Source organism: Chrysochloris asiatica, unplaced genomic scaffold (genome assembly GCF_000296735.1).
Source record: "Chrysochloris asiatica unplaced genomic scaffold, ChrAsi1.0 scaffold00394, whole genome shotgun sequence".
Taxonomy (NCBI): Eukaryota; Metazoa; Chordata; class Mammalia; order Afrosoricida; family Chrysochloridae; genus Chrysochloris; species Chrysochloris asiatica.
In genome coordinates this window covers 1,225,707-1,244,248 of record NW_006408912.1, presented here as the reverse complement: position 1 = coordinate 1,244,248, position 18,542 = coordinate 1,225,707, and the positions used below count along the sequence as shown (strand labels likewise).

The window sequence follows — 18,542 nt, the reverse complement described above, 5'->3', positions numbered from 1 at the left end:
CAACCCTGTGTGCCACAGAATGAAATCAAACATTGGCCAAGTCAACAATTTCTATACATAGAATTCAGCGCATTGATTAGGTTCATCCTGCTGGGTAACCATTACCGCTCTCTGATTTACTTGTGTGTGTGTGTGTAGTTGGTATTTTGTCTGCTTGGTTCATCCTTCTGAGATATCTTAGTGTCCTAGGGGTGTTGTAAAGAAGTAGTACCACACAGTGGGTGTATTCGAGTTACAGATTGTATTCTCCCCCAATTGTGGAGGCCAGAATTCCAAAGCACCAAGGTATGTTCCCTCTGAAGTGTCTAGGAGAAGATCCTTTCCTCTTCCCAATTCTGGTAGACACAGGTGTTCCTTGATTTGTGGCAGCATGACTCCAGTCTCAGTCTCCATCTTCACATGGCTGTCTTCCTCTGCATTTGTGTCTGTCCTCTTCTCCTCTTTTTATAAGCATTCATTTATACTCGAAGAGGGTCCACTCTGCTCTAGTATAACCTCATAGATTTTAGTTAGCTACTCCTGGGGTGGTGCTGTAGGATAAGCTCTGTAGCACAAGGCTGTTTGAACCAAAAAGTTGGTGGTTCAAACTCACCAGAAATCCTATACAGGGTCACTATGAGTTATACCAACTCAACAGCACTTAACAACATTGACAAGTGCTGCTATTAAGAAATACCAGCAGTAGATGACTTTAATAAACAAAAATTCATTTCCTCATAGTTTAGGAAGTCTAAATTCAGATAACCAGGTCCAGGGGCCGGCTTTCTCTCTTTGTCAGCTCTGAAGGAAGGTCTTTGTCTCCTTTCAACATCTGTGAACCCAGCATTTCTTAGAGATAAACCTGTTTCTTGGCATCAATCTCTTTCTGGATCTAGGAGGTTCTCAGCACAGGAACCCTGCATCCAAAGGATGCGCTCTGCTTTGAGCTCTTCATTGTTGGAGTTGTCAGGTCCCTTCCTTCTCAGCTCAATTCTCTCTCCTTTATCTCCAGGAAAACTCCCCTGACAGCAGATCAGGGCTGCGACCTGAGTTAGGGTGTTGCATCCACCCTAATTGATGTACTGATCAGTTGCAACTGATTGGCTCATTGCATCAAATCACATAGTTGAGGATGGTTACATCATTACATAACTGCCAAGCCACTGAGAATTATGGCCCAGCCAAGTTGACACATATCTTGAGGTGACACAATTCAATCCATGACATAATATTAACTGATTAACTAATTACATGTGCAAAGACTCTGGTTAGGTTGTTGTTAGGTGCTGCCAAGTTGATACTGACTTATAGAAACCCCATGTGATGGAACAGGATTGCCCCATAAGGTTTTCTAGGCTGTAACCTCCCGTGAAACTCTTGAGTGGGTTTGGAAAACCAAGTTTTCAATTAGTAGTCAAGCACTACCAGACCTCTACAAGAAGACGAATTCAATTTCCTAGTAGTGTGGCTTGAACTGTATCTCTTGTATTGGTAAGTTCAAATCCTAACCTCCAGTGGGAGGCATTGTGTATGTGAACTTATTTTAAATTCGCATTCACATAAGCTCTTACTGCAGTTAGGGGTTGAACATATCAATATGAAAGACACAATTCAACCCATCATACTGGGGAATTGCATTCTTCTTGCTTTGGAAACTACTCTTCCTTCTGTCTCGTGACCACCATTGATTGAAACAATTCATAGCCTTAACCCCAAAATATCACCGTAAGTCTTCTTAAAACCAAACAGTGGTTCAGCTTAACTAATAAAAAGCCTTGAACATTATGCTCTTTTAAAAACTATTAGTGTGGGATCAGACTGACAACAACAGTGCCAACGTTTAGACAGGAACCTTAGGGGAGCAGCGAGTTTGTACCAATTAGAGAGTAGCAACTCAGAAAAGGATGTTGCACATGGTTGCCCAACTCAAAGGATGTCATCGATGCCACTGAATTATTTTTGTATAAACCATTGAGTGGGTTTTTGGTTGGCTGTATGTATTCTCAGTAGTCTTGGTGTAGAGCTGTAGGATAAGCATTGGACTGCTAACTGAAAGGTCAATGGTTCAAACCCACCAGTTGACTCAACGGCACTTAACAATATATTCTCAACAACAACAAAATAAAAGAATTAATTTTTTTAAAGAAAAAAAAAAATGTCCTATAGTCTCTTTTACCGCATCCCATCATGGCAGGGAATCTGATCCTAGGTAGACCAATAAGGGTCATTTTTGTAGGATTGTTTGCATTGCATGTAAGAAAAGGGGTTAGTCCTCCAAGGGAAGGTCCGTGAGGACGAAGCCTGTGGGAAGTGAGAGCAAATCAACCAGCATGTAGAGAGGGCTAGAAGTAATGACACAAGTCCAGCTTCCAAACGTGGTTTCCAGTTCTTTCCGAGTCTGCTTCCATCCCATCTTCCCAGTCCTGGGTTGTACTGGATTCTGCAACCCAGTGCATGCCTGTTTCCAGCTGGGTTTCTTTCACTTGCGAGTCAGTGTCTCAATGCCTACCTTCCTGCCTAAAGCATACTGCTGTTCATACAATAAGTATGTAATACATAGCTTGGAATAAATAAATAGTAGGCAAGAGTTAATATCCTGTACCGTAGCATATTCACTGGCTATCTGATCTGCACTGTCACCCAGACTCACATTTTGCCCCCCTTATTGAAAAAACATTAACAGATTGTTTCAAAGTGCCTTAAAAATAACCCATTTCATATTCCCTTTGAAAAATTAATTTATAGATATAGAAGTTGAGATTAATGAGGTGAAGGAATTTAACTCTTAGAAACTAATGGCATCTGTTGAGATGGTGAAGACAGAGCAAGCACAGTAGAAGAGAGCTATAAAGGCTTTCACAGGGATTGGGAGAGGGAGCTGGCCAAGGATGACTGGAAGGATGACCAGTGGCTTCAGAGAGCCTGCTGAGGCAGGAGCTCTTGAATTGATAACAATACCCATGCAATAGCAGCACAGTTAGTCCCAGAAGCACCAGAAACAGAGCATTGGGGATTTGTTGTTGTTGCTGTTGAGTTGACTCGGAATCACAGTGACTTGTGTACCACAGAACTAGACCTCATCTAGCCCTGTGGCATCTTTATAACCAGTGGTAGGCTTGAGTCCTTTATTGTGACTTTTATGTGTTGTCTTTCAACCTAGAAGGCTCATCTTCCGGCATGGCACTGAACAATCTGTTTACATTTTATTGCACGAAAGTGTTCATTGTCTGTTTTTTGGAAATAGACCATTAAGCCTTTCTTCCTTGCCTGTGTTAGTCTGGAAATTGCTGCAACCTGAGTGAACCTGCTGTAATTTAAGATACTGGTGACATAGCTTCCAGCATCACAGCAACATGCAAGCCTTCACAGTGTGACAAACTGAGAGACAGGTAGTGCTTGGGGACTTAGGGTAACCAATGAATAATACTCTTCTCTTCCCTTTCCAGCTGAGATGTCGACATAGGAGTTAGAGATCCAAAGGGCTTTACTTCTCATGAAACAAATTAGAAGACATGGGTTTAGAGCTGAAGCCATGGGGGTTCTGCTAGTACTTAGTACTGAGTTAAACACGTGTAGTCACCCATTCCTGGCACAGCTGGACAACCACAAGTCTCCCCCACAGAGAAAGGCCCCTCACCATATGGCCAAGACAGGCAGGGACACATGTGTCCTACAGACAGGCTGTCTTCTGTGGAGCAGGAATCCAGAACCAGGGGGAGTTACGCATACCCAATTCTATTTCCCTAAGCAGCCCAGGGAAGGAGGAATGAAGGCTAGGCATGGAGGCCCGCCTGATGTCCCTCCAGTAGATGCATGAGGCACGGGCGGAATTGCTCCCTCCTGGTGCTGAACACATGTGCGCCTGATGCAGTGCTCTGACTTGGAATTTTAGAGCTATCTTCTCCTGGGCCTCCACCTGTTCTCTTTGCTTCTCCTCAAGCCCAGAGTACCTCCTCTCACCATCCTGTAAATGCCAGCATTCTGTGCTGCTCGGTTTCAGCCTCTCTCCTGATGTGGCGCTGTAGGATCAGCACTGGACTGCAAACCACAAGTTCAGCAGTTCAAACCCACCAGTTGCTCCTCAGAAACCCTACACAGAGTCACAGTGAGTCAGAACTGGCTTGATGATACTTAACAGCAGCAGTAACACCATCCCTCGCTGCATGTCTCCTCGGCAGTACCATGTTCTCCCTGTGGTTCACACGTGTGTGTACACAAGCTGCTGAGGCCCAAAGCTGCATATTCGCCGAGGCCTCACTTCCACCTCTATACTGAATATACCACTGGCATCAAGTCAATTCTGACTTGAAGTGCCCCCGTAGGACAGAGAGCTGCCTCATAGGGTTCTGAGGCTGTAAATCTTCCAGAGAACCAACTGTCTGATCTTTCTCTCACAAAGGAGCTGGTGAGTTTGAACTACTGACCTTGCTGTCAGCAACCCAACGCTTAACCTCCAAACTGACTTTCTTTCCCTTTCTTACATATCTTTTCTTCCTCCTGTTCCTTAAGATTAGATTATTGGCTAAAAACCTCAGCATTACTTAACTCCCTGATTCCCTCATCCTTCACTCCTACATCCACTTAGTTGCCAAATCAAAGGAGGAATATACACATCTTCCCCCTCTTTTCTACCCTTACTGCTTCTGGGTTAGTTCAGACTTTCCATGTCTCTCCCCTGAGCTCTTGTAAGAGCTTCTTAAATAGATCCTCTCCTCCAATCAAGGAATTTCCCCCCTGCTACCCAACATTCTGTGGAGTCCTGGTATAGCGCTGTGAGTTAATGTGCCAGACTGAAGAGCCGTTTGAACTACAAGGTTGGTGGTTCAAGCTCACCAGTCCTTCCTTGGAAACCCTATACAGAGTCACTATGGATCAGCACTGACTCAATGGCACTTAACAACAACAACAACAACACCCAACAGTCTCTTAAAAATAAAGGTGATTGTTGTTACCTGCCATCAAACACACTCCGAATCACAATGGGACAAAAAAAATTATGCCCATTCCTGAGTCATCCTCACAATCAGTTGCAGGTTAAACCATAGTGATCCATAGGATGTTCATGGGCTGATTTTCAGAAGTTGATCACCAGGCCTTTGTTCCTAGTCTGTCAGTCTAGAAGCTCTACTGAATCCTGTTTAACGTCATGACAACACTCAAGTCTCCATAAGTAGACGGGGTGATGGCTATCCAGGAGGTACATTAGTCCAGAGTCAAACCCAGATCTCCCTATGTTGTTGTTACTGTTAAGTGCTGTTGAGTCGGTTCTGACTCATAGCAACACTATGTAGGATTTACAAGGAGCTGCTGGTGGGTTTAAACTGCCAATCGGTGGTTAGCAGTCCAGTGCTGATCCTACAGTTCCATCCATACCAGGACTCCAGGTCTCTCTATGACAGGTAAAACTTTCACTACTGAACTGCCTGCCACTACCTGCCTGTCTCCCATCTTCTTTAATTGGCCTTGGTTCCCACTGCCTAGACAACTAAATATAAATCGTTAGCAGACACTTGCAACTTTTTTTAGTCTCACCCTTCCTTGCGTTCTTCCACTCGCAAGCTTCCATACTACTGCCCTCTTCCCACATCCGTAATTCAATTTGCTGCTGCTCATTTTTTGCCCATAAAATTTCTGCACCTTCAAGAAGCCACCCAGCTGCACCTTCTAGTTAAACCTCTCCTTCTCCCACACCCTGCAGAATGAGTCCGTTTCCTCTCAATGGAAGGGTTGGTATTCTCATTAAGTGCCATTGACAAATAAAAAAGGCACTGAAAGTCTGGCAAGTACTGATTGTTGTTGGATGTTAGCCAGTTACCAGACTTTGGCTGGAACACATGCAGGCTAGGGTAGCAACTAGGAACATACGACAGGTAAAGGAAATGACTAAATTCTATTAATTGTGGCTTACGTTCCTAGAGGTATGTTGGTAATGTATTCCTTAAGTTCTGGATCTGATACTTGCGTTTCTGTTCAAGGGAATTTGTTTACTTCAAATGTAGAAAATCTAACAAAAATCCTATTGTTGTTTTAAAGCTTTATAGCTAGAATAGGAAAGCAATGTTAGCGTTAGTTATTGGTTTTCCAAAAAGAATGGGTCTTTTCTTACATGGTTGAACGACCTTTTTGAGACATGACCTAACAGCACTTAACAACAAGGATTTTATTCAACAGCCAGGAATCCTGGTGTGGTGCTGTATGATAAGCACTGACTACTAACTATAAGGTCGGTGGTTCAAATCCATCAACTCCTTTGAAATCCTATACAGTGTTGCTATAGGTTGGAAAAGACTCAATGGCATTTAATCGTAATTCTTATTAAAATTTTAGATCAAATATTTATTATAGAAAATGAATTAAAATAATACAATCATGAAAGGTAATTTCAGCTAAAGCTTTGATGTATTTCCAACTAGTCTTTTCATATATAATATATATTCCAAAAACCAGTGGCTTTCTGCTCATGGTCACCCTGTGTGTGTGAGAGTAACAGCTGTGCTCCATAGAGTTTTCAAAGACTCATGATTCTTTTTTGTTTTAAAAACTTTTTATTGTGAATTCGGTGGAGGTTTGCGGAGCAAATCAGTGTTCTAGTCAACAATGCATGCACATTTTGTTTCATGTCATTGATTGCAGTCCCCACGATGTAACATTTATCCCACTTCCTCCCTGTGTTTCCTGTTCCCATTCCTCCTCCTTGCATTTTCCTCCCTGCCTTCTGAACTTTGCCCTTGTGTGAATCCTGCCCTTTTGATCTCAAATGAGTGATTGTTCCAGTATGATGGTGCCCCTTATAGACCGGTCTGTTGTGTGGCTGAAAGTTGAGTTCAGTTCTAGGACTACAGGGTAGTTAAGGGCCATCAGTCTTGGGGGTTCCACAAGTCCCTATCCAACCAGTAAGCCTGGATTTGTGTTTTGTTTTTAAGATTTTGAGTTTTGTTCTACATTTTCTCTCACTCTATTCAGCACCTTTTAATGTGTTCCCTTTCAGAGTGGTCAGTCTTGTTAACTTGGCACCATCTGGTTCTTCTGGTCTCAGGGTCATGGACGCTGAAATTCTAGTGGGTCATTAGTCCATTGGATTAATTGTTTCCATGCATAATTGATGTTTGAAAAGTAGATCACCAGACTGTCCTTGCAAGGTGTCTATGATTGGACTTGATCCTCCAATTTTTGGTTAGCACCCAAGCATGCTAACCATTTACACCACCCAGGAAACTCCATTCTTTCATATATAGAAACTACAAATGAAATGAATTTGTTACACACACATACACACGCACACAAGAGAACCTCAAAAAGTTCATGGGAAAATGGAATTGAAAGATAATGGAATGGATTAGCACTGAACTGGTAACCACAAAGTCATCAGTTCAAACCACCAACCACTCTCAGAAACCCTATACAGGGTCACTATGAACCAGAACTGACTCGATGACACACAATAACAACAACTAACAGTATAGCCATCTGGTGGTTGGTGGTTATGTGCTGTGGAGTCGGTTCCGACTCATAGCGACCCTGTACAGGGTTTTCGAGGCTGTAAATCTTTACGGGAGCAGAAAGCCTCATCTTTCCCCTGCAGAGCAGCTGGTAGTTTTGAACTGCTGACCTTGAAGTTAGCAGCCTAGTTTCATTTAAAATTAAAATAGACATTACCTTTGCTTTCTAGGAACTCCAGTTCTACCATCATGTCTGTCTGTTGTTGATGGCTCTAAAGGAAATAAAACCAAAGAGACTGGACACTGAAGGGAGAGTCTCACTTCCTGTCTGGTTTCCATTGTTGTTGTTGTTCTTAAGTGCCATCACTTTTGTTCCAAGAGAACCACTAAATATTGGTGCCTGCCTCACAGCCAGAATGCTGCATGCTGCTCCGCTGTGGACTAAGCAAAGGGAGATACTGCTTTCCAGTTGGAAATGACACCTGAAGATAGAAAAAGGTAGTCAGAAGGTCCTTGCTTGCCTACTGAAGAAAAGAGACAGAAAGACTGAACTGGGAAGGGAAGTAATTTAGGGGGTACTCTGCATGAATTAGTGGTCCCACTCTTTACCCCTCCACTCATGCCTCTCCCTCCTATAGAACTTTTTTTCTTTTTTCATTGTGAACTGAGTGATAGTTTACATGGGAGGACATTGGTTTTACACCATTGTTTCACTGCAATGATTGCCAGTCTCCTCTGTGCATCATCATTCAACAGTATTTGCTTCCATTCCCTCTGGTTTTCTTTTGGGGGGTGGTGGTGGAAGGGTGTACACAAAAACACTCAGGAATATATAATCATTTAAACAACCAAAGGGCACATTCTGCAATTCTGTCTCTTGGCTGCCAGCACTAAGTGCCTCTCTTTCCATGAATCTAGAGTCCTCAGTTGCTTCCTCTCTCCATGTCCTCACCTCTACCTCCATCACCAGTGTCGCTGCCTCCTATAGCACTTTTGTTGTTGTTGTTAAGTGCCATCAAGTCAGTCCTGATTCACAGTGCTGAGGCTTTAAATCTTCAGGGAGCAGAAAGTGTCATCTTCCTCCCAAGGACCAACTAGCCGGCTCGAACTTCAGACCTTATGGATCACAGTCCAGCGCTTACCGTATGGAGCCACCGCACATGGCTTAAAAAGTCTTCCTTGTGCCTGAAGCTGCTAGAACCCTCTGCAGCTAAAAGGACATATGTGCCTAGCATTTGTAAAGGCATTTTCCCTTTGAAATGTTGTCTGCTCAGCAATTAGGTTTCATTATATAATCAGTCCTCCCTTTCAGGTACATTTTGGATTAAGGAGGCTTTTATGGCCTCAACTAGGAACCACCATGCAAGGATTATCTCTGTGGGATAATTAAAGATGATAACATGCAAGCAACTAATTTACAATTGGACTTTTGGCTCAGAGCCTGCTCCTCAGTTTGAGGTTGGCTGAACGTAAGTGCCAAGTTGATGGTTAATATCAGCAACACAGTAACAATAGAAACAGCTACTGCTTTTTTTTTTTTTTTTTTTTAACCATTTCTCTACATGACTGGCAAATGCGTTAAGTGCTCATTATGCCTGTTTTTCACAGACAAAAGCATCTTATTTTCATCTTCCCCTGGTCTTGTTTGACTTGAGTTGAGAGGGAGCTTATCATAATAACTTTTATATAACAAGTACCCAGAAGGTGCTAGACACAAGGCTGTGTTCTTAATATTTCTCATCTCTAATGTTGCCATCCCTGCCATCTGTGTTGATGACGTTCCTCACCTTACAAGCTAGAAATTCAAGAATCAGATGCCCAAGGCCACATGTCTAATAAGTGAACAAAGTTAGATTTTAACTGAAGTCCTTCTGACTCCAAAGCTATTAAGCTACGTTACTTGGTATATAGAGTCCTGGTGAGGACTATAGGATACCCACTGGATTGTTAACCACAAGTTTGGCAGTTCAAACACACCAACCACTCTTCGGAAACCCTATATAGGGTTGGTATGATTCTCTATGTTTGTGTATCTTGATCAGCTCTACTTATCTGATGGATCACAGAGATTGCAAAGATAATAAGATAACTTTGTGGTCTTGTCAGTCAGTGTTGAGTTAGCTTTTGACTCAGATGTGACCCCATGTGTGCCAGACTAGACCTGTGCTCCATAGGGTTACAATCGCTGATGTTTTAAGGAGTAGATCTCCAAGCCCTTTTTTCAAGTGCCTTTGAGTGGACTTGAACCTCCAACCTTTAGGTTGAGGTCAAGCGCATTAATTTGCGCCAGCCAAGGATTCCATTTTTGTGATAAGTCCTTGTTATTTCATCTGCTATAATATCAGTGCCATGAGGTTAATAAAATGTGTTTATTTATTGCAAATTAACTAGCAAATAGTATGTAATTTAAATAGTTAGTGACTTCTGTGTGCCCTGGGTCATTCCAAGATTGAGAAGGGAAGGGAGGTAGGTACAGGGACGTCTTGAGGAAGAGACCTTAGGGAGGGCTACCAACTCAGACCTCAATATGTGACCCTGGGGAGTGTTTTCATACACAGAGCTGCCCCACAAATTAACAAAATGGGAAACCACTGGGCCATGAGCAAGGAGAATTTGATGCATGGTAGTTATATAAACAGCTGTATAAATCCTTATATTAATATTAACCTAGCACAAAATAGACTCTTTTAGGAACTTCATGTTATGCCTCTGTGTTGAATTAAGACTCATGTTACAGTACTTTCCAGTGAGCCAGAAACGGTAACTTTCCAGCAAGAACTTTTGAACATTTACCTCAATGATTTTGCAATGACTGTCTCTGAAGTAACTGTGTTTCTGCTTTTTTTCTTTTTCTCCATTTCTCCATGGTTCCAGATGCCTTTTTATTTGGTGAAATTGTTTTTTTCCAGGGCAGTCACCATTGATGTAATTGCATACAGTCTTAAAAATTTAAAAACCTTTCCCCCCAACTTTTTTTGGGGACATTTTTCAAATGTGCAGAAAAATGAAAAGAGTTAGAGTGAATAACTCACTCCTTCACCTAGAGCAAGGGTCCAAAGCCCACTCAATGCCTGCCTTTGTAAATAAAGGATACTTATCTGGCTACGCTGGTAGAATTGAGTCATTTCAACAGAAACCACTGTATGGTACACAAAGTCTAAAATACATATCATTTAGCTCTTCATAGAAGAACTTTGCCCACTCATGGTCTAGAGTCACTAATTGTTGTTATTGTTGTTCATACTTGCATTATCACTTACTCTTTCTCTTCCCAAAGACAGGCAAATGTCTACACCAACATGCATGCCCACACATGTTTTTCCTCCTAGCCATTTGAAAATAAGTTGCAGGCATTATAACTCACCCTACACAATTCATCTCTAGTCTTGAAAATAAAGACATTCTCTTATGTAATGTCAATGTCATTAGAATGCCTGTGAAACTTAACTGTCAATAATATCATCCAGTATTACTGTTGTTGTTAAGTGCCGTCGAATTGGTTCTGACCAATTGCCACCCTGCATAGGATTTCCAAGGCACAGCTAGTGGGCTAGTCTGTTTAAATTTGACTTGCAATTTCTTTTGTATCCTTTTTGGAGACTGAACCTAATCAGAGTTCAGACATTTCATAAATTACACTTAGTTGTCATGTCTCTTTTTAGAGATTTCTTTTAAAAACACTTAAAAATGATTACTAAGTCTTAATGGGTTTGTATTCCTATTTGAGAGCCAAATATAATAGTCATTGTAGTATGACCAGCATCTTCTATTTCTTCTCCCTTGGACTGAGCCACTGTTGTGCTGCTTAGCTTCTGAAGTTGAAACACTAAGGTGTGGGTTTTGCTTGGAATTATAAATGTGGAAAAACCTCAGATTGAAGAGTATGGCAGATGAGCATTTACAGGATGCAGTTTATGTAATTAAAGGCACAGTTCTTACTGCTTACTTTGGTCGCTGCCCTCATTAGCTCTTGGCTTGGTGGTTCTTCCTTCTGGCTTTCCTCCTGGCTGGGGGCTGGCTCCCCTCCAGCCTCATTAGGTTGCAGCAAGAAGCTGGAAGGAGACCTGCAGTCACTTAAATCTTCCAGCCTGGACTGTTCAGGCTGGCTAGCAGCACAATGGTTGTGTGTTTGCGGTTCGTGTTCTGAATAGAGTGTGACATTCACGGATGTGTGCACGTGTCAGGAATGTATATAGAAGGAGAACCTCCTGGCCTTCTTCATGAAGCTAGGGCACCACAGTTGTGCATGTCTTATGGAACTACATGGTGGCCACAGGTCGGCTTCTTCATTGTGGTTCCGGTGGATTCCTAGAGAGTACCAAGGCCCATCCTTTCCTTTCCTCTGGGCAAGAAGCCCTTGGGGCACACAGAAAGGTACTCATGTAACCTGCACCAGTTACTATCTTTGGTTTGGGTTCACTTTTTTAAACAGTGGAGGGCTTTATTTACTGTAAGTGAGGGGTGCACTCCTTATTTAAGATAATTATCTTCTAGATTATGAACAGTGATGCCTTTGAGTGTGAAAACCCTGTAGCCAGAGAGTGTGGGAGAAGGGGAAAGGAAGGAAAGGAAGAGAAGAAAACCAGAGAAAGAGAAAAGTTGTTGTTTTTTTACAATTAAATAGAAATCTCAGGAAGTCAGACTTTAAAAGCACCTAGAACTATGGAGCAATGGAGAGAAAAAAATGCCACTTTTCAGACTTAGATTTTTCACATGTAGAAAACTTTTTTTCCTTTTTCTGTATCGAATTAATTGGGAGTCCGATTTAGTAGCTGTGGTAGTGGTGGTTATGTGCTGTGGAGTCAGAACTGACTCATAGCGACCCTGTTCAGGGTTTCCGAGGCTGTAAATCTTTACGGGAGCTGTAGGACTAAGTATAAGGCATAGCTTCTCTATGCCTCAACAGTTCATCTGTGAAATGGAGACAATAACTCTGCCAGTTTTGTGTGATTGTTTTCAGAATAAGAAATGATACATGTACTTTCTTGAAACAGACCAGCACACAGTAAATGCTCAATAGATGTTACCTGGTAGTGTAGTGGTTACGAATCAGGCTGCAAACCTTAAGGTCAGTAGTTTGAGACTACCAGCCACTCCGTGGGAGAAAGATGAAGCTTTCTGCTCCTGTAAAGATTTACAGCCTTGGAAACCCTGTACAGGGTTGCTATGGGTCGGAACCAACTCAACGATACTTAACAACAACAATAAATATTTAGTTTGTCGTTTAGCACACTTTGTATAATGTACCCAAATTCTCTTCAGATATCAAAATCCTTCACTCCTCTTCAATCTACTTTAAGAATAGCAAAGTTTGAGAAGTACTTTTCTTTGTTTTTTTTTTTTTAAGGAAAAAAACCCAACAAACTTTAGTGAGCTGTGGATTGGCTCTTATATAGGTCCATATTATCCCAGGTTTCATTAAAACCTGAGTGAAGTAATTTTTATGTCACCATATACTCACTAATATGCTAATAGTAATACATTGTTTTTGTCATTACTTACCTTTGAATTGGCTCCAACTAAATGTGACCTTACCGCTGTATAATAGAATAAAACATTGCCCGGTTTTGTGCATTGCCCAGTCCTGGATTTCCAAAAGTTTGTAAAAACCTCCTAAAGCCATTCATAACAACTCAGAAGAGATGAAGACCACAACTAGCCGTAACTGCCAAGTGTCTCTGCCAGCTCACAGTCAAGTTTTACCTGTTAAAGAAATGTTCACTTCGAAGAGGGTCTTTTGCATAACATTCCAAAACATTCTGCCAAAATTGTGGCACCAACCATCTCTCCCACAGCTCTCTCTACTTCTCATCTGAGTTCAATAACTCATTATAATGACCACACAGAACTCAAACCCCTTACTCACAGTTACAGGGCTTATTAGGGAAGTTAACAGGTTACAGTTCAGGGTCAGAAATGTTCATGACCTCGTACTTATAGGCATAAAAGCCTCTCCTCTGCCCTGCCCACAGACAAGTTGCTCTTCTCTGTCTCTTGGCTTAGCCCCTGCCTTACTTCAGCACTGTTACAAAGCACTTCTTGTGCTGCTGGTAAATGCTTAAAGGGCACTCCACCCCACCGGTAGCGTCTACTTGGAAGGCACTCAGCTCTAGCTCTGTGGGTCAGCAAAAGTGTCTCCCCACCTGGATCACTCAACTCTACAAGCATGTGTACCGCCCAAAGTCACTCAGTTTTACTTGCTCCGTGGCTGGGAAGCACACCTCTGTCTCCTGCTTCAACTCTTGCTTCAGCTCCACTGCCTCTCCTCCATGTCAACGCTTTCTGTCCCTGGGTCAGTGAGGTTCAAAGCACAGAGAACTCAGGGCCCAAAGAAGGAGCTTTACTTTTGGCTCTTCTTTTTTGATGGTAGTGAGACTCCCCCTCTTACTTCTAAGAGAGCTCATTTCAAACCCATATTAGAGTTCCAAGTTTTCGTAGTCAATGATTAATTACATTAACCACTCACAACTGAATTATATCACCCTGTTTTCTTACCTGGACTCATCAAGAAGAAATTGTTTGGTGGGAGTTACAAGGACTGTGGATGGTAGTAATGGTGATTGTGTGCTGTTGAGTTGGTTCTGACTCATAGAGACCTAGTGTAAGGTTTCCGATGCTGTAAATCTTTACGGAATGAAGAAAGCCTCATCTTTCTCTGATGGACTGAGTGGCTGGTAGATTTGAACTGCTGACTTTATGGTTAGCAGCCCAACTGGTAACTCACTACACTACCATGGTTACTGAAGGACTATGGGTAGAAGAGCCGTGTGAAGTAATCATCCCATGTGCTTCTTCCCTTCTCAATTAAGTCTAGGTTTGTTTTCTGCATTAAGTTCAATTCATATTTCTTAAAGACATATTCGTAATTAAACCTGCTAATAAAAGATGTATTCTAGAAGACCAGTTAAAGAAATACTTGGCAAAAATGAAACTTTTTATTGAGATACAATATTTACTTTCTTGGTAGCAGTTTTGAACCCAATGCTAGTCAATAAGACTTGACTAAAGAGCTTTGAGTGTGGTGCTGTGGGTTAATGCACTGGACTCCAAAGTCGAATTGAACAGCAAAGTCGGCTGTTCAAGCTCCCCAGCTGCTCCACAGAAACCCCATTATAGGGAGGGTCGCTATGGGCTGGAACTGACTCAACAGCACTTAACAACAACGACAAACGAGGTTTGAAATAATAGGTAATGTCTGGGTTTCATTGGTTAAATTAAAGAATGCTAAATTAGGTTTTCAATAGCGTTCAGTTTGCGATTTTATACATACATGTCAAGGTGAAGGGAAAAAATGAATTTGACATGGCTTTGAATATAGAAATATGAAATATCTGTTCACTCTGGTATTTCCTACTAAAATATAATCTTTTATGCAGTAAACTATGATTTAGACCTAACTGTATCTGCCTTAATGACTGGCATCCCTCCAGCAATTTGAACTATTAAAAAGCAAAATAAAAAAAGGGCCCCTATCCCCTGCCCAAAAGAAAACCAGCCCAGTACCATCAAATCAATTGTGATTCATGGCTACTCCTCAGGATTTTCTTGGCTGTCATCTTTATGAAGCAAATATTAAAAGGGAGAGCTTGGTTTATAGAGATAACCTAAGATAATGTAGACTTGGTTTTGTGTTCTTCCTTTCAGGACAATATCATCTTATTCTTGAGAGGTTGTAAAGAGCTTGGCCTTAAAGAATCTCAACTTTTTGACCCAAGTGACCTCCAGGATACATCAAACAGAGTAGCCATCAAGTAAGTGATGCATGATTTATGTGTAAAGGAAACTTCTGTATGATTTGATAGTCAGTTTTGTGATGATATTAGGTCTAAGATGCCGAGAATTGGGCATGCCCAGAAACCCTATACAGTGTTACTATGAGTCAGAACTGACTCAATGATACTTAACAACAACAACAAATAAAATGTGGGAGCATGGTGGCTCCATACATGTGGACTGTGAACCACAAAGTCTGCAGTTCAAGCCCACCAGTCACTCCATGGGAGAAAGATGAGGCTTTTGGCTCCCATGAAGATTTAAAGCCTCAGAAACCCTATAGAGGGTTCATGAGTCAGAACCAACTTCAGGGCACTTAGCAACAACAACAAAAACAATAAAATAAAATATTAGAGTAAAAATTAAGTATTCAAAACAAGCCACATTGGCCTCCCCTCCTTTCATTCTAATCAGACTTAATTTTTTGAAATTCAAAAACCATGCTCACAGAGCTAGCATTTTTCTCCTTGTCTTTAAAATCCCAAGTAAAGCAGCTTCTTCGTGTCAAGAGAGAAATATGCACAGAATCTGTGTGTGGTAGACAAAAACCTTTTATTGGCTCCAGTTGGCCTTTTGAATAGTCTCTTGGAAGACTGCAAACTAGGTAAACAAATCTGAACTCTGTTTATTATGCAAGGAAGGCAATAGATTGCAGTGAAATCCCTTCTTCATTTACATTTGTAACTGTTTTCTCATATGTGTCACTGATCAAGTTCTTTGAAGATGGATCATCAACCATTTGGCTATTGTTGACAATATCTACTCAATGAGCCACATTTGGGGCCAAAGAATTCTTGGGGCAGAGTGTCATAGTCAAAGAAAAGGCAGTGTACTTCTCTATAAAGAACTAGCTCGTGACCAGAGTAGTGATAAGAAAGGTCTTTATGAAATGAGTAGTTTAGAAGTTCTTTGTTAAGTGACATGAGGTCAAATCCAATTCATAGTGACCCTACGTAGGGTTTTCAAGGAGCAGCTGGTGGAATTGAACCACCAACCTTGTGGTCCGAACTAAAAGTTCTTTATACGACACGAATTTCACATGAAACATTTTCCACTTTAGTCAAACCATATTTGACATGAGTATGCTTTAATAATAAATGTAATTACATAGATCTTTGGATAGATTTTCTTATGACTACCTTTGGGGTTGTTGTAAGGAACCCTGGTAGTGTTTTAAGATAAACATTGGATTGTTAACCGCAGGTGGGCAGTTCAAACCCTCGAGTACCTCCACAGGAACAAGATGAGGGTATCTGCTCCTATAAAGAGTTACAGCCTTGGAAACCCTACATAGAGTTCCTGTGAGTCAGAAGCAACTTTTTGGCAGTGAGTGAGTGAGTGAGTCAGTAAGTGAGTGAGTCAGTGAATGAGTCAGTGAGTTAGTGAGTCAGTGAATGAGTGAGTGAATGAGTCCATGAGTGAGTGAGTCAGTGAATGAGTGAGTGAATGAGTCCATGAGTGAGTGAGTGAGTGAGTGAGTGAGTGAGTGAGTGAGTGAGTGAGGCTGTTGTATCATAGAAAAATAGAAAAGGGAGAGAAGCCAAAAGTCAGATCTGTAATTTTTATACTGTTTTCTGATCTTGTTTTTTTTTTTTAAAGAGAAAAATTAAAATGGAATACAAAAATTTGTGTTGGATTTTATGATTCATGTCTGGGAATAAGTCAGAGCCAGTTGTCATTGATGATCTAAAATCACTTCTCTGTTGTCACTGTGCCATTCTTTAATATTTTCATGGGGAAAAAAATTCACTCCAGGCAAAAATAACAGGACACAATGAGGCTATTTGGATCTTTGAATATGGAAACTACCATAAACTAGGTGGCTTCATCTTAGTTGTCACATACTCCACTTATTAATGTTCCTAAATCCAGCCTCTGTAAGTCATTACTCATTTTGGGAAAATATTTTAGGTTCTGATTCATCTCATATTTGTCATTTCACCTGGATGGCAAGTGACCAGAAGCAATAGTTACCTTATGGCATTGTAGGTAATTGGTCACATGCACAGTGCTTGGAGGGTGAAGGAAAGTTCATGTTAACGGGGTTAGCAGCTACATTCATAGTAGTTTTGATATGTGACAAAACCAGGAAAATTCTGAGATGAATTGCTTTTAGAAATTCAGAAACCAGGTTACCTTTATGGTGTATCTATAACAAACTGTGTTTTTCTTTCTTTCTTTCTTTTCTTTTTCCTATCTGTAATCATGACAAAGTCCCTTTGCCTCAGTCGGCCTCTGTCTATCTACAAAATGGAGTTGGAGACTATGTTGTCTCAGCTAGGATTTTTGCTAAAGCTTGCACAGTGAAGTTTGGGGAAGATAGAATATCATTTTCTAAAGAAAGAGTTTATTAGACAAAGAAGGCAGTAGATTATGGAGAAATAGTTTCTACATTTACATTTATCACTATTTTCTTAGATGTGCCAGTGATCAACTTATTTGAATTGGTTCATTGGCCGTTTTGCTATTATTGACTGCATCTATTCAATGAGCCATGTTTGAGGTCAAAGAATTATTGGGGCAGAATACAAAGATGTGGAAAGTTATATTAGAAAAAAGGGAGTAAACTCACTCAGTCAAATGACATACAGACATCATTACTTCTCAGTTAGTACACTACCTTCCTCTTTTCCTATCCTTTCCCCTCTTTTCTTCTTTTGTCTCCTTTTCTTCCCTTCTTTCTTTATCCTGTTTTCCCATCTGTCTTTAATTTTACTTTTCTTACCTTTTTAATTTTTCCTTCACTTAAACATTTTTTTTTTTTAGGCAATACTTTTCCATTCTCTTCCCCAAAAATTCTGATATTTTTCAATTATTCATTCAACAAATATTTACTGAGCAGTTCCTATGGGTCAGGTACTTCCCAGGCCAAAGATAAATGAAAGAAACAAAATAGCCAACGTCCTCTGCTCACATTCTAGTGACTATCAAAAGAAGATTATTGCAAGGACTGTTAAAGTCTGAAAATAAAATAAAATACAATGGTATGAAGGATAGTGGCCAGGCCAAGAGTGGTCAAAGAAAACCTCTTTGAAGAGCTAGTCTTGGAGTTAAGGCCTAAGGCATGAATGGGAAGTAGGAACCAGTCATAAAGATCTGTAGGGTATTCAGAACAGAGAAACTATGGGTAGAAAGGCTAAGGGTGAGGAAGATGCTTGATGTGTGGAAGGAAAGGAAAAGAAGCCAGTGTTTAAAGAGTAATGAGCAAGAAGAGAGTAGGAGGAACATTACACAAGCATTATAGTTTATGTTTTATATTAAAACTATGTCAATAACTTGAATTTAAGGTATTTAGAAAGTTGTTATTGTGGTTGTTAGGTGCCATTGAGTCGGTACTGACTCATAGCGACC

At 41.0% G+C, this 18,542-nt stretch overlaps 1 protein-coding gene across 3 annotated transcripts in view; it reads left to right on the top strand.

The window, feature by feature from the left end:
• Nucleotides 1-18,542, top strand: part of LIMCH1 (LIM and calponin homology domains 1) — a 567,717-nt gene that overhangs the window by 382,238 nt on the left and 166,937 nt on the right. For all 3 annotated transcript variants that reach the window (XM_006876603.1, XM_006876602.1, XM_006876604.1), the window contains exon 4: nt 15,063-15,169. In XM_006876603.1, coding sequence (XP_006876665.1) covers nt 15,063-15,169 — 107 coding nt within the window. The remainder of the gene's footprint in view (nt 1-15,062; nt 15,170-18,542) is intronic.